This window comes from Glycine max, chromosome 9 (assembly GCF_000004515.6).
Source record: "Glycine max cultivar Williams 82 chromosome 9, Glycine_max_v4.0, whole genome shotgun sequence".
Taxonomy (NCBI): domain Eukaryota; kingdom Viridiplantae; phylum Streptophyta; class Magnoliopsida; order Fabales; family Fabaceae; genus Glycine; species Glycine max.
The window spans coordinates 44,817,667-44,831,884 of record NC_038245.2 but is presented as its reverse complement, the minus strand read 5'-3'; the positions used below and the strand labels follow the sequence as shown (position 1 = coordinate 44,831,884).

Here is a 14,218-nt window from a genome sequence, read left to right as displayed (position 1 = left end):
GGGTGACAGATTCGCTACTTGGACTTATTGTAGTTCCCAAAAACAAAAATAGCATGCATAATCAACTGCACATCTATGTTTGATTTGGAGTTTTGGATACAAAACGATTGTTTCGAAGGGCTTCAGGTGCTCTTTTAACTACTATTCTCACTATCAACCCTTGCTATTGGTAATACCAACCTTGAAAAATTCTTCTTTTACCCACTCACCAAATCCTTACACCCTATTCCATTCTCCTAAGATCCAAAATGGTCTACCCCAATCCAGCCCAGATCCAGAACGCATGCTGCCACTCTCCTCTGTTGCCACCCTCCCCATGCCACCCCTACGACTTCCACCCGTTGCGAACCCCACCCAGCCCATATCCACCATGCCTCTATCGTGCAACGCCATCGCTGAGTGTTTGTGTTGTTTTGTTATTGTAAGTGTTTGTGTTGGTTGTGTCGTTTGTAGGGGTAGGGAAAGAGGAAAAGGGGAAAGGGCAAGGGCGTGGGGATTTTTTTACCCAAAATGGAATAACATTTCCATTTTGGAAGGGTGTGGGGATAAATAATAGAAACACCATTTTGTTTTGTAAATTTTCAAATATAAATGGGGGTGAAAAAATCAAAACACAACGAAAACATGGTTTTGTTGCACATTTGCATAACAAAATCATATTTTCGTTGTGTTTTATCTTTTTCACCCCATTTGCGTAATGAAACACATTTTCATTGCATTTTCGTCTAAGGGGCAATTTGGGAATATAGCTAAAAGTCACCCACACGGACAGTGTTAATAGCAATACCCTTATTAATTTCGGTCATTCTTTTTGGGCTCTTTTCACAAACAAATTTTGGAAGCCTTTTGTAAATAATTGGTCGTCATGGATCTGGGCCTTTTAGCTTGCTACATCTTACACCAAAATGTCAAGGGGAATTGTTATTCTCACTCCCTTGAAAGTAAGTTCTCACCCTAGTTTTATGTTATACTATTTTGACCAAAATATCTTTCACGGAAATACGTTTTTGTTGTTGTAAGCAATGTACAATGATGGAAATGTGTTTCTCTTCTTCATTAGCTTATTCGAAAGGGTGTGAATTCATAATATTCAACAAAACTTTGACTGAATAATCTATTTAATTCATGAACTATAGTTGATAATTTAATCCGTTGATTATTTAATTTCTATATTTTTAAAGTGATGAATTTATTTTAATATATTATACTTTTTAAAATATAAATAATTTTTTATCACGAAAAATATATATAGATATATAGTTTATATAAAATTCAATATTGAATAATTTGGTGGTTGAATTATAATTTTTTTTTATAAAAGGTTGGTAATAGAATATAATTTGTTTTGGGCCTAACTTATATGAAAATAGTCTTTGGGCTTTACAAACCGAACGGTGAGGAATTATTAATTATAGGGCAAAACAATTTTGGAAAGATTTTAATTAATTATAGGGAAAAATTTTTTTGGAAAGATTTTAATTAATTATAGGGAAAAAATATTTTGGAAAGGTTTTAATTATAGTGTAAACATTAAAACTTAAATAATTAAAAATCAATTTAAATAATTTTGAAATAATTATTATAAGCAAAATAATTTATGATCAAATAATAGTATTTTTTTTTGCTGGAATTCATATATTTAAATGAGTTTAATTTCCAAAATAAAAAAAAGTCCATATACTTTCAGTTAAATGTGATCAAGATTCTTATACTATAGTGATTAATTAGGTCCTCAAACATTAAAAAATATGTGCATTTATTCTCTCGTAACTTTAAAAAGATTATGATGTGTTAGAAAAGAGAGACTAATTTCTCATGTTTTTAAAACTTCCGATCAAAGTATAGGAACTTTTTTTTACAATAAAAATATAGGAATTAAAAATAATTTTTTACCCAAAAATTAAGAAGTATGAATCAATTAGAAATAATTATTAATATGACTTTTAAGATGATATTTAAAAAGCCATCAAATTTCATTATCATATATAATAATTTGTGATTACATAATAATATAAAAAACTTTACACAAAAACATATATATTTTTTAAAGGAAAGACATACCCTATTAACTATATATTTTAAGAAATTATTATTATTTACTAAAAAATGCTAGCAACACATTATTGTTATTAACTGAACTTTATTTTAAAAAATCAAATTTTGACAGATTTCACTTATTATTTAATGATTCTTTCATTATTTTGTAATTTTTAAAAGTAAATTTCAATAAATAATAAAGTATTTGTTAAAACAAGAGAATACTTGCTAGCACTCCTCTTATGCGCTAGAGGAAAATTGGCATTTCATGCTTGCATTTGACAAATAAAAAGATGCGGTAGGTTATAAGTGGTTTATATATAATAGTTAAAGATAAATATGTGAGAGATTTTAGATATTAAATCATTTTCTCATAATCAATACTAATTCTATTTTTTTTACAAAGTTTAGAGTTGAATTTTAGAAATTTACTGGCTTCAAGATTTAGATAAATCCAAAGACTCAAAAAATACTATTATACGATACGATGATAAATTGATTATTAAAATATAAAAAATATAAAATTTAATCCTAAAAAAACAAAATAAAATGTAATAAATTTATCACATTTTTTCGTATGAGTAAATTTAATTATTTTAGATATATACATACAGTCAAATATATATAGTATGTGATTGTTGAGAGTAAAATAAGAAGAAGAAAAACAGCATAATCGGGATTATATATATATATATGCAGTGAGTCCAGTAAAGAGCTTTTATTTAAATAAAAAGAAAAATGATTTTCCTATAAAAGAAAAGAGGGGTTTGTGTGGCTGTGTGGTTGTGGGGTTCCTTTATAAGGGAGGAATTCCATGCGATGTAGAGAGATAGGCATGGCGGGGCAATCGCGGAAGTGGATGATCCTGGTGGCCAGCATATGGATTCAGGCATTCACCGGCACCAACTTCGACTTCTCCGAGTACTCCTCTTCCTTGAAATCCCATCTCAACATCTCTCAGCTGCAACTCAACTACCTCGCCACCGCCAGCGACATGGGCAAGGTCTTCGGTTGGTCCTCTGGCCTCGCTCTCATCCACTTACCGCTCTCCCTCGTCTTGCTCATCGCCTCCTCCATGGGCTTCATCGGCTACGGCCTCCAGTGGCTCGCCATCAAAAATCTCATCACCTTGCCTTATTCTCTCGTAAGTTCAAACACATTCATATATGGAACTTCATTTCTCAACACCTTGTTCAGTTTCATCACTTTATACCAATTCTAATTCGTCTTTGCTACATATGATTAATTTTAACCACACTTATCATAAATCTCAATAAACTTACTCCTGATAGTCGATAAATTTTAAAAGGTTTATTAAGTCAAGTAATTATCAACAATAATTTGCAATAGCATTTGGATGATTGTACTTCTACTCGGTTCGGACAAGATTTTCTCTGGCGAATGATACTTGTCAGTCGGACAAAGAAGGAAAACATTAAATTGTCAATGTATTTTTTTGAGTAGTTAGGAAGCAACTTGCCATTTTTGCATTCTTCTTGATAGGTTGTGGCCTTGACTTTACTGTTCCGCTTTCTTTTCTCAGGGAAGGGATTACCTTGTGGTCTAGACATCCGTTAACCCTGCATTTTTTTTTTTTAAGAAAGTAAATATAGATAAATGTTTTTTTGATGATCGGATTCATGTAAAATTATGAATTTTTTTAATAAAAAAATTATTTCTAATAGAAAATTTTGATTATTAATTACAACTTTCTAATATCTAATTTTTTATTTACTTTAAAATTTATGGACCTAGAGAGTAATTTTTTTTAGTAATACCTACTCCGTTACACTTATATTTTTCTTATTTAGTATTTTATATTTTATTTTAAAACAAAATTAATTAAGGAAAATTAACCATAAATGCATGTTTTTGAGGATGAGAAAAGTTTTTTTTTTTTGGAAAATAGGATGAGGAAAGTTATCATCATATTTTTTATTAAATTTTAATAAAAACATATTACCTATTTTTCTCTTTATTAATTGTTCTGGGTCCCCTTAGACGTGGGGCATTCGCTTTTGGAGCTTCTATCCGTTTTTTCTCTTTTTGAGAAATCAGAATAGTTTGTCTGCACATATTGCATTTGCATTAAGCCACTGATTAATACTTTTTATACTTTTAATTTTATTTTATTTTTGAGTGGAAGAAAGAACTTTGGCCAAATCAAGTGTCAGCATTTTACTACTTATTCTTTTAAATTTTAATTTTAAAATAAAAATAATGAAACTTATTGAATGGTTGGAATCTGCATCCTACGGTGATTTTTATCACTACAGACAACCCATTCCCAAGATTCCAAGGATGTGTCTTAGTATAAAAATTGTAGTTTTCGCAAGTTTAAAAAAGTCGTTATACTATGTCAACTATATTATTTGAATGGATGACATATTTTCTGAAAAGGATAGAAGTTATGAGGCTATAACTATCTTAATTAATTACCTCCATCAATCGTTTATGCTATGGGTAGTTGTGTTTTGTACTTGTGGGCATGTTTTCAAGACACATCCTTTTCATTTAGCAACTTTTCAACTGTATTTTCGTTCATTCTGCTGGTCCCATGTGACCATTAATCTCCGAATTAATCAATTAACGATGGTTCCCGAACCTAACTGACGTGGTTCTTTTCTATATGCTAGCTACTACATCATCATATAACACACAAAAAAGAATTATCCAAACAATAAATAACAATGATACTTACACAACAGAATATTCACATAAATGATAAATGACAACAACTTCGCAAATTCTCTTTCAACTCAATTTCCACTTCAAACCTTTTGCTTTTGCTTTGGCCCCAAGCTTTACAGTTTAAACTTTAAAGGACTGTTGGCAAGTGATAGTATGATGTAGTAGTAAAGAAACATGCATGAATCATAATGAGATTGAAGTAGCGGCTACCGGTTGCAACTACACTATATATGGTGGTTGATCAACTCCAAAGGAATAAACCTCACGAGTTGTAATATATAAGTGTGATAAAGAATGTGTTGCTAGCATTTCAAATATAATAATATTAATTAGAGAAAATTGCTTATATTTTTTTAGTCAAGTTAACTAGCTTTTACTTTGAATGTGGTATGCAGTACTTTCTTCTGTGTCTGTTGAGTGGTTGTAGCATCTGTTGGTTCAACACAGTATGTTTTGTTCTCTGCATTAGGAATTTCCCGGTTAACAGACCCCTTGCATTATCACTCACTGTGAGCTTCAATGGTGTGAGTGCAGCACTCTACACACTTGCTGCCAATTCAATAGACCCTTCATCTGATGCACTGTATCTGCTCCTGAATGCCCTTGTTCCTCTTCTCACTTCCCTTGTAGCACTAGTCCCAATTCTTCTCCAACCCCCTTTAGACTCTCTCAATAGATCTCCAGAAGCTTCTCGCAGGAACTCTGTGATATTTCTAGTACTCAACTTCCTAGCCATTTTCACTGGTATTTACCTCCTCCTCTTTGGCTCAACAACTTGTGATGAATCCACGTCGAGGCTCTACTTTGGTGGTGCCATTTTGCTCCTCATTTCCCCACTATGTATCCCTGGAACTATATATGCTCGAGATTGGTTTCACCATGCCATCCATTCCAGCTTTCGGATGGAAGGTTCCGGCTTCATTCTTGTTCATGTTGATGATCTTGAGCTTCATAAGGAACTCCTCACATGTCAAAACAGCGCTCTAAGTCTCAGTAATGGGGACAGTCATGGCCTGCTGAGTGAGAATGGATCCATTTATGTAATTAGTCAGAGTGCAAAATCTAGTGATTTGTGTTGTGACAAGATGTTTGGCCAGGATCAGTTGGCAATGCTAGGTGAAGAGCACACTGCTGCAGTGGTTGTCCGGAGGTTGGATTTCTGGCTCTATTATGTTACATACTTCTGTGGAGGCACAATTGGACTTGTTTACAGCAATAATCTGGGGCAGATAGCTCAATCTTTAGGCCTCAGTTCAAGCATATCTACCCTTGTCACACTATACTCGGCATTTTCCTTCTTTGGCCGCTTGCTTTCAGCTGTACCAGACTATATTCGAAAGTAAGTATTATCCTCACCATTTATCTTTTGTATCATGTTTATGGAGCTTATTTATAAATGATGTGCCATAAGGGGTATGTTAGAGGAGAAATAACTGTATTGCACCAATCTCCACCTGATATCTAACCGCATTTTTTTTTTAATTTATAAGAAAGAATTAATAATGTGTCATGTTCTTGACCAATCTTCACATGATATGTAACCATATTTTTTCAATTTACCGAAAATAGTTAATAACATGTCACATGGAGATTGGTCAAGATGACATTGTCTCGGACTATGCAATAGTTTCTTGTGCTAGAGACTATGTGGTTAGCACTTCTAAAAAAAATTGTTAATAACATATTCTCTAACACACTATTTGTTATTGGTTGAAATTTATCAGAATTCACAATGTTATGTTGGTTATACTTTAATGAGTTATACTCAGTGATTCTATATTAGAAAAAGTGTGTTTCTAGTATGGAGAAAAACAACTTCTTTTTTACTTTCTTGATTCAGGAATAAATCTTGTAAAATAATATTGTAGCAGTTAAGATGATAGTATTTTTCCAAAATGCAGTAAGTTCTACTTTGCAAGGACCGGATGGCTAGCCATTGCACTTGTTCCAACCCCAGTTGCGTTCATATTGCTTGCTGTATCAGACAGTGCCGCTGCGCTTAAAACAGGCACTGCATTGATTGGTTTGAGTTCTGGCTTCATATTCGCGGCTGCTGTGGCAGTTACATCGGAGCTATTTGGACCCAACAGTGTGAGTGTCAATCACAACATTCTCATAACAAATATCCCCATTGGGTCGCTTCTGTATGGTTTTCTGGCTGCGTTGATTTATGATGAGAATGCTTACAATGTCCCGGGAGAGTTAATGGCTGACACACTGGTGTGCATGGGAAGAAAGTGCTACTTCTGGACATTTGTCTGGTGGGGAGGAATGTCTGTCCTAGGACTTACTTCTAGTGTGTTGTTGTTCTTGAGAACCAAACACGCGTATGATCGCTTCGAGAGACATCGGATTTCAGCGCAATCAGTTGTGTCTTAGACTTTAGCACAGGTCATAGAATTGTTGATAGTTCAAGGTGGATTGTATAGGAGCTATGATTTTTTAGGCAGAGCTGAAGCAAGGGAGAGTGAGGATTTTGTTTCTCTCTCTGGCAATGCACCAAACAGGAAAACAATTAAAAACAAAGCATGTAAATAAGGATGGAACGTTGAAGCTTTGGAAGCATGAGGTTTGAAGAAATATGCAACAATGAAACCTTGAGTGAGGTCTTGCCACCATGAGTTGGGTCAATGTGAGCAGATAAACTCTCTGCTATGTACATAGTATACATAGTTTTATGTTTTCTAATAGCTGCTGAACAAGCAGAGGCAAGATGTATACAATATATATGCTTTGGCCTTTAAGATGCCACCTGCCCATGAAATAGTCTATAAATTTTAAGAGATTTATTTACAAATCTCGGCATAAAAAAAATATTTTTCATTTTTTGGGTTAAAACAAAAGCTATCACTTGACAATTCAGGATAAAATTATAATTACCAAAACAATATCTCAAACTGACAATCTTTTTTATAATTTTGATACAGTCATGTTCGAATAAAAGAAGCAGAAAAGGCAATGATAGAAAGAAAAAGATTTTAAACCTCAAGGATAGTTACAAAATTTATCTTCTTTTATGCATAGGAATAGTCTCTCATACGCCAAGGCCATCTTTGTTGCAGTAAACATAGAAATTGCATATTCACGGCATGCCTTTCCCCTCCTTGCAAGCCTTTCCTTGCCTTCCTTCACCACAGCTTGGAGAGCCTCCAAGAGTGATTCCACGTTGGGAGAGAACATGAAGCCAAATTCATCGTCCACCACAACACTACCTTTGATGCTCGGAAACCTCGATGCCAAAAGAGGCTTCCCACTCATCATGGCTTCCATCAGAGTAAGATCAAGCCCTTGTGGCCTAAGTGTAGGATTGACAAAGATGTCAATGGCATTGTAGAATGCTCGTAGCATGGAAGGACTCATTGATCCAAGAACAAGAACTTGCCTCCCTAAGTCCCTATACCGATTCTCCCATGGTCCTGACCCAGCTACAATCAAATACACATTGGGGTACTTGGTTATTAGCATAGAGTATGCTTCATGAAGGAGAGGGTGACCTTTGTCCTTCACCAATCTTCCAGCTACACCAAGCACTAAACTAGCATTGCTTGGAATGCCAATTTTGGTTCTAAATTCCTTTCCCAATTCTAGATCTTCTCTGAAGCCATCCTCATCTACCCCGTTGAGAATCACATGCACTCTTCTCTTGGGAATTTGGTACACGTCTCTTAGCATCTCACCACAACTATCACTGATAGCAACATGGTGTGCATATTTCCTGAAGAATCTTATCTCATTTAGAATCTTAGGGAGAACCCCTTGTAAGCCTTTGTCAAAGTCTGGGGAACTAGCCTCGTCATGTTGCGTACGAGCCAAGTCTTGGAAGATACTAGATTGCAAGCTTTCAAGAGCTATGCCATGCCAAGAAACTGCAAGGTTGGGAAGTTCGCGAGCAAGCCAGTGAGGAAGTGCTACACTCTCTGAGTGAACTACATCGAATGGTTCTTTCTGGTTTTGTTCCAGAAACTGTTCCCATGCTTTGTTGTAGCGCCACTTACCCGGCTCCCCTTCGTGACAATGGATGTAAGGTGAAGAGGGTGCATTAGCATTAGCATCTGCTTGGTGATTGATTGTTGTGTCTGAAGCACTTTCTTCTTGTGGTGGAGAGGTGAAGATATGAACCTTGTGGCCACGTTGAGCTAGAGCGGTGTGAAGGGTGAATGCATGGCGCTCCATGCCACCAGGAGTGGTTCCAATAGGCCATTTTCTAGAGAAGACAGCGATTTTGAGAGGTACGGGTGAAGGGTTGTGTTCAAGAAATGGGAGTTTGTTCCATGCGAATTCAGCTAAACGAAGATCGCCTGACCAGGTTTTGGAGAGGGTGGTGGTTGTTTGGAGGAGTAAAAATACTGGTATGGTACAGAGGACAAGGAAAACAAGGGTGATGAAGAAAGTAGAATTAGAAGGGGAACTAGACTTCTTGGATTTGTTGTCGAAGGCCATTTCTTAATGGAATTCTGAAATTTTGGACGTAGATTTTATTTGTGTTTGAATTCTGAGGTGGAAGTTGTTGGGAAATTATCTATGGGGGCTAGAAAGGCACTAAGGCATGAATGCAATGAACCAAGTGCGTTTGTTGGGTTGGATTTTGCTTTAATTGCATTTCTCACGCCCCTTTTGAGGGAGATAAAAAGTGGATTCATGTGGCAAAGGTTTCGTAGGTTTGTGAATTAGAAACTGTATTTAGCTAGCACACCCGTTCCAAAATGGACTTGAGAGAAATTGAGAATCATTTTTAATATGCTGGATTCCTGGTTAAGTTTTGTCTTTTAAATTTTATGTAGAAAGAAAGAAACCACACCTTTGGTTAATTAGAAATTTACTACTACTTAGTACTTAATTCTCTTTATAATTTAGAACTACATGTTCTGTTGCCACACAAACTGAAGCAGAGTAGCTGGCCTAAGATATTTGCACATTAACTTTTCTATATCACTTGAATAGTAGATCATGGTAAAAAAAATGGGGTAGGTCTTGTTTAAAATTTAATTTGGTCATATCAACTTTCTATTATTCTCACTCAAACAACCCTGTTAAGAAGCCTATTTTGATAATAGAAGTCAAAGTCAATTAAGACGGTTGGTTTGACGCATGTGCTTCCTGAAGGACCGCTGAGCATATTAGAGTTAACTGCAATTTGCGTACATGATTTGAAAGGTTAACCATTTTTGCAATATATTAAGTGTAGTCAAATTATGTGACGTAACTGTAGGATTTGTCCAGTCCTAAAGCAGTTGAAAATTTACTCGTCTTCCTGGCTTATAACTTTGAGTAAATAGCAGCATTTACTTGCTATTGGAATCTCCCTTGATCTGTAAATCACATGGAAAGACTTTAACTTGAAGAAAATAGTTATGTTCTCATGCTAAACCAATCACGGAATTTAGTGGCATTTTTTTTTCTCGGAAGATATCTTAATAATAATAATTAGACTTAAGGATGGATGAGGATGCAGATATTTTAGAAAAAGATGGCTCAACCCATCTAGCTGATTTTCATTTTGATCATGGATTGAGAAGATTTCAATTGTCAAAGAAAGATTTTAAATTAATGTACACTCAATAGTTTATCTATATAGCATATATATTTTATACATTTAATTATACACATATAAAGGGTGGCTTGACAATTAGTCTTATACCACATGTGGTAGTTAATTAAAACCACTCTTGTAAAAGATAGCAATCAAGTTTTTCTGCTCGGAACTGGAGAAGGTTGCTTGTGGTTTACACCGGCTCTAGCTTTCACATTCACGTTATTATTGTTGGAGACTCTATTTTTAGTAGATTTTGATGACACTGGCCAGTGTCCACTGGTAACAGCCATGTCCTTGTACTGTTGCAAGCCTTCAAGAGTTTCAACAATTGTTGGCATTCTTGGTCTGTCTTTAGGATTCAAACTTATGCATTGCAATGCCAAATGTGCCATCTCCTTTGCACCCTTCACAGAATATTGGCCTGCAAGCCTTGGATCCATAATGTACCTCAACCTCCTACTGCTACTCAAGTAAGGTTTTGACCAATCCACAAGGTTCTGCTCAGTCTTTGGTCTTGTTTTGTCTGTTGCTCTCCTTCCTGTAAGCAGTTCTAGCAGGACTACCCCGAAGCTATAGACATCACTTTTGGTGGTCAAGTGCCCTGTAAACAATCATATGTTGCATTAAAATCAGCAGATTATACCCAATTTGATGAGAAATTATTACATGATTCCTCAAACCATATGATCCAATCAATCTCCATGTGATAAATAATCATATTTTTTAATTTACAAGATTTTTTAAAAGCTAAAAAAAGAGTTAATAAGGTGTCATATGAAGATTGATCTGAATAATCTCCATGTGACATATAATATATTTATTAATTTACAAAAAGAGTTAACAATGTGTCACGTGCAGATTGGTCAAGATCATTTGATTTCAGATCACGTAATAATTTCTCCCCTATTAACACCGGTTATTAATTGAATTCCACTTGGTTCTCCTTATAGAAATAGTAAACATATAATATAGAGGCAAATCACTGATTTATTAATCTTACCTGTGGAGATGTATTCTGGGGCTGCATATCCATAAGTGCCCATGACTCTGGTTGAAACATGTGTGTTTGATCCCTCTGGCCCCATTTTTGCAAGTCCAAAATCTGACAATTTTGCTGTGAAGTCCTATTTTAGACAAAAGCACATGATGCATAAAACTCATTGGATTTAGTTTCTTGTGTTATTTTACAGTTTTAATCAATAAAAAAAAAGACAATGTTTGGTTAGTTAATTCTTAATTACGCACTGAATCAAGCAAAACATTGGAAGTCTTGAAGTCTCTATAAATGACTGGTTTCTCAGCTCCATGCAAGAAGGAAAGGCCTTTCGCAGCACCTGTTGCGATTTTTAATCTTGTTCCCCATGGCAGTGATGTTAGCCCTGAAGTGGTTAACTGAGTAAGTTAAAAAGAGACAACAAAATAGTTGCTAAAGTAAATGAGGCTATGGAGCATATGTTTCACAGATAAAAATAAACAAGGATTTTGATGCTTACTTCTGAAGAGGTGATTCTCCAAACTTCCTCGTGGCATGAATTCATAGACAAGTAGTCGTTCTTCATCTTCACAACAATATCCAATCAACTTAACCAAATTGGGGTGCCTTAGCTGCCCAAGAAAAATCACTTCTGCCTGCAACCCAATCAAATTATTCAATTGGCTCAGAAAAAAAAAAAGTTTACATCGAATTTGCTATTATATTGTCTGTATAAAACTCTTTATAGATTAATAAACGATTTTATGTCACCACTAGAAAATTTTTATGAATAACAATCTTATTTGCGAAAAAGTTTTCTCTAATAATTAGGCACATGTAAATATAAAAATTTACATTGGACTAAAACTTAAAATAGAGATAATTATAAGTGTCAAACCAATAATTTAACTTTTTTATATCCAGGTTGCAAGAGAGAAAATTAAACAACTTAAAAAGAGGATGCTGGAATAAAAGTTCTTTTAATAATAATAATTTAATTTTTTTTATATTCAAATTGCAAGAGAGAAAACTGAACAACTCAAACAGATGATGCTGGAATAAACTGCTCTTAATAATAAATTAAAAATTACAAGTGCATTTTCCCCCCAAAAAATAAGTTTACAAGAGCACAAAAGCTTTTGCGCTGGCCTGCATTGGGTTTCAAAATTTCAGGCCTGTCGATATAAAAATGGGCTTGGGTCTTTAAGGGTTCTCATAGCATATTTTATTATATTTCATCTTTCTTGTTAGGTAACAGGTTTGATTTTTTTTACTAACAAAATTAATATCTTAACAAAAATTAACATTTATCAATTAAAAAAAATCTTGTTAAGTAATTGACTCGCATCCATTCTCCCAAGAATAAAAAAATAAGATATTGTAGTAAGTTATTTTTAGTCCTAAAGTAGTTCGTGTTAAAGTCTTGCAAGTTACAAAATTCCCTGACTTTTCTCTTTTTGGATGCCCCAATAGGGAGTGTTTAGTCCACTCCCACTAGTTGGGATCACGCTCATCGTAATTAAAAATGAATTGCGAAGATTCTAATTCTAACAACTACAATAAAACTAAACGACCCTGATAATGACTTGTAAATTTAATTACAATGAATAAAAGGCCTAATTTCCTCAAATCTCTATTGTTATGAACCATCATCAGAACTTAAGCAGCAACCAATACTTGACCACATACATGCATGAGTTTTTAAATTTGTTTTACTGTGACCACGTATGCAATCATGCATGGTACAGTAAACTTAAGAATTTAATTCTGATATAACTCATCTCCTCTTAATATATTATAATCAACTTAATTAATTTCTGAATACTTTTTTCTTCTTAATATTGCTTCAGCTAAATTGAGATTATTAGAGTGGGTAAAGGTCACAACCTTTATTACAGCTAATTCTTAAATTGGTGTAGTTAGTACTCTTCATTCCTCATTAATATATACCAAAGAAATAAAGCATAACTTAATTAAAAATACTTCCTTAAAAAACTTAAATTAAAAATATACACCAAGATGTAAAAGTCAATATCCTTCAATTCATATCTATTAATTAAAAATATCATTGAATTCACTATCATGTAATTAAAAATTACCAACTTTTGTATATATATGTATATATCATTTATTTGCAGGTCATGATAATATTATTGGACCTTGCAATATTTATGTTAGAAGTAATATTTAAAATAACTTATAATTAATTAATTAATTAATATTGGGTCCATACATGTGAAAATAAAAGTCTTAATTTAAAAAAAATTATAATAGTTGATGTATCAAAATTAAACACAATAAAGAATGATATGTGACACTTACAAGCCATTCACGATGTCCTTGTAAACCTTCAATGTCAAGAAGCTTGACAGCAACAGGTTGTGCCTTCAAACCCAGCCTCAAATTGTCATCTATGTAACCCTTATGCACTGTTCCAAAGCCACCTTCACCCAGCAAGAAATTGCTGCTAAAATTCTGTGTTATGGCACGCAGCTCAATCAGCTGAAAATCAAACAAGTCCGACCCAAAAGACTGTGCAAGATCCTCGTTGATTCGCGTCGACGACGAACGGCTGAGATCCGAGAAAGAGAGCCTTCTGAATGATGGCAAAGGTGCAATGTTCTTTGACAAATCCGAACGTGATGGCTTGCACCTGCTGAAGTTTTTAAAAATGGTTTGGTCCTCTGTGGAGCAGCAATTTGCTGTGAATGGTCTCCATGGCTTTGATTTTGATGATGGTTGCTTCATTTTCTAGCCAAAGAATGAAGGAGTTAGGGACTTAGGGATGAGGTGTTGTGTGAAATTAGTATAAGTACGACCGAGATAGATCATATAATATATGATAAAGTTTTTTCTATGTGATAGAGACGGAGGAAAAGATATTCTTTCTTCAACTGCTCTAACCACTCTAGTAATTTTTTTGGGGCATTATATGTTGTCATGTTTATTAACTTATATACGTTAATGTTTTGTTCTTTAATTTG

At 34.3% G+C, this 14,218-nt stretch overlaps 2 protein-coding genes across 4 annotated transcripts; one reads left to right on the top strand and one right to left on the bottom strand.

Moving 5' to 3' along the window:
• The first annotated feature begins 2,756 nt into the window (after positions 1 to 2,756).
• On the top strand, positions 2,757 to 7,487 carry LOC100775393 (protein NUCLEAR FUSION DEFECTIVE 4). Of its 2 annotated transcripts, none has more exons than XM_003534283.5 (3): positions 2,757 to 3,181; positions 5,124 to 6,067; positions 6,630 to 7,487. In XM_003534283.5, exons 1-3 carry the CDS (start codon positions 2,852 to 2,854, stop codon positions 7,105 to 7,107), a joined length of 1,752 nt encoding a protein of 583 aa, XP_003534331.2. In that variant the 5' UTR covers positions 2,757 to 2,851; the 3' UTR covers positions 7,108 to 7,487. The 2 variants fall into 2 exon arrangements, with proteins under 2 accessions (XP_003534331.2, XP_040861041.1); XM_041005107.1 differs by having other exon boundaries at positions 2,781 to 3,181; positions 5,263 to 6,067.
• Positions 7,488 to 9,256: 1,769 nt separating this feature from the next.
• On the bottom strand, positions 9,257 to 14,218 carry LOC100820300 (putative class VII receptor-like cytoplasmic kinase). 2 transcript variants are annotated; one of them, NM_001253116.1, is made up of 6 exons: positions 13,557 to 13,982; positions 11,755 to 11,890; positions 11,507 to 11,640; positions 11,262 to 11,385; positions 10,480 to 10,862; positions 9,257 to 9,316 (listed from the first exon to the last, which is right to left on the bottom strand). In NM_001253116.1, exons 1-6 carry the CDS (start codon positions 13,980 to 13,982, stop codon positions 9,257 to 9,259), a joined length of 1,263 nt encoding a protein of 420 aa, NP_001240045.1. The 2 variants fall into 2 exon arrangements, with proteins under 2 accessions (NP_001240045.1, XP_006586718.1); XM_006586655.4 differs by lacking the exon at positions 9,257 to 9,316 and having other exon boundaries at positions 10,184 to 10,862; positions 13,557 to 14,218.

What these genes read in the sequence shown, in the direction of transcription:
- LOC100775393 (XM_003534283.5), top strand. Translation starts at nt 2,852, where the DNA reads ATGCGATGTAGAGAGATAGGCATGGCGGGGCAATCGCGGAAGTGGATG. An exon ending in TCACCTTGCCTTATTCTCTC is followed by an intron (nt 3,182 to 5,123) that starts GTAAGTTCAAAC and finishes TGTGGTATGCAG; the next exon opens with TACTTTCTTCTGTGTCTGTT. An exon ending in GTACCAGACTATATTCGAAA is followed by an intron (nt 6,068 to 6,629) that starts GTAAGTATTATC and finishes TCCAAAATGCAG; the next exon opens with TAAGTTCTACTTTGCAAGGA.
- LOC100820300 (XM_006586655.4), bottom strand. Translation starts at nt 13,982, where the DNA reads ATGAAGCAACCATCATCAAAATCAAAGCCATGGAGACCATTCACAGCA. An exon ending in AAGGACATCGTGAATGGCTT is followed by an intron (nt 11,891 to 13,556) that starts GTAAGTGTCACA and finishes ATTGGGTTGCAG; the next exon opens with GCAGAAGTGATTTTTCTTGG. An exon ending in CCCAGAATACATCTCCACAG is followed by an intron (nt 10,863 to 11,261) that starts GTAAGATTAATA and finishes GATTGTTTACAG; the next exon opens with GGCACTTGACCACCAAAAGT.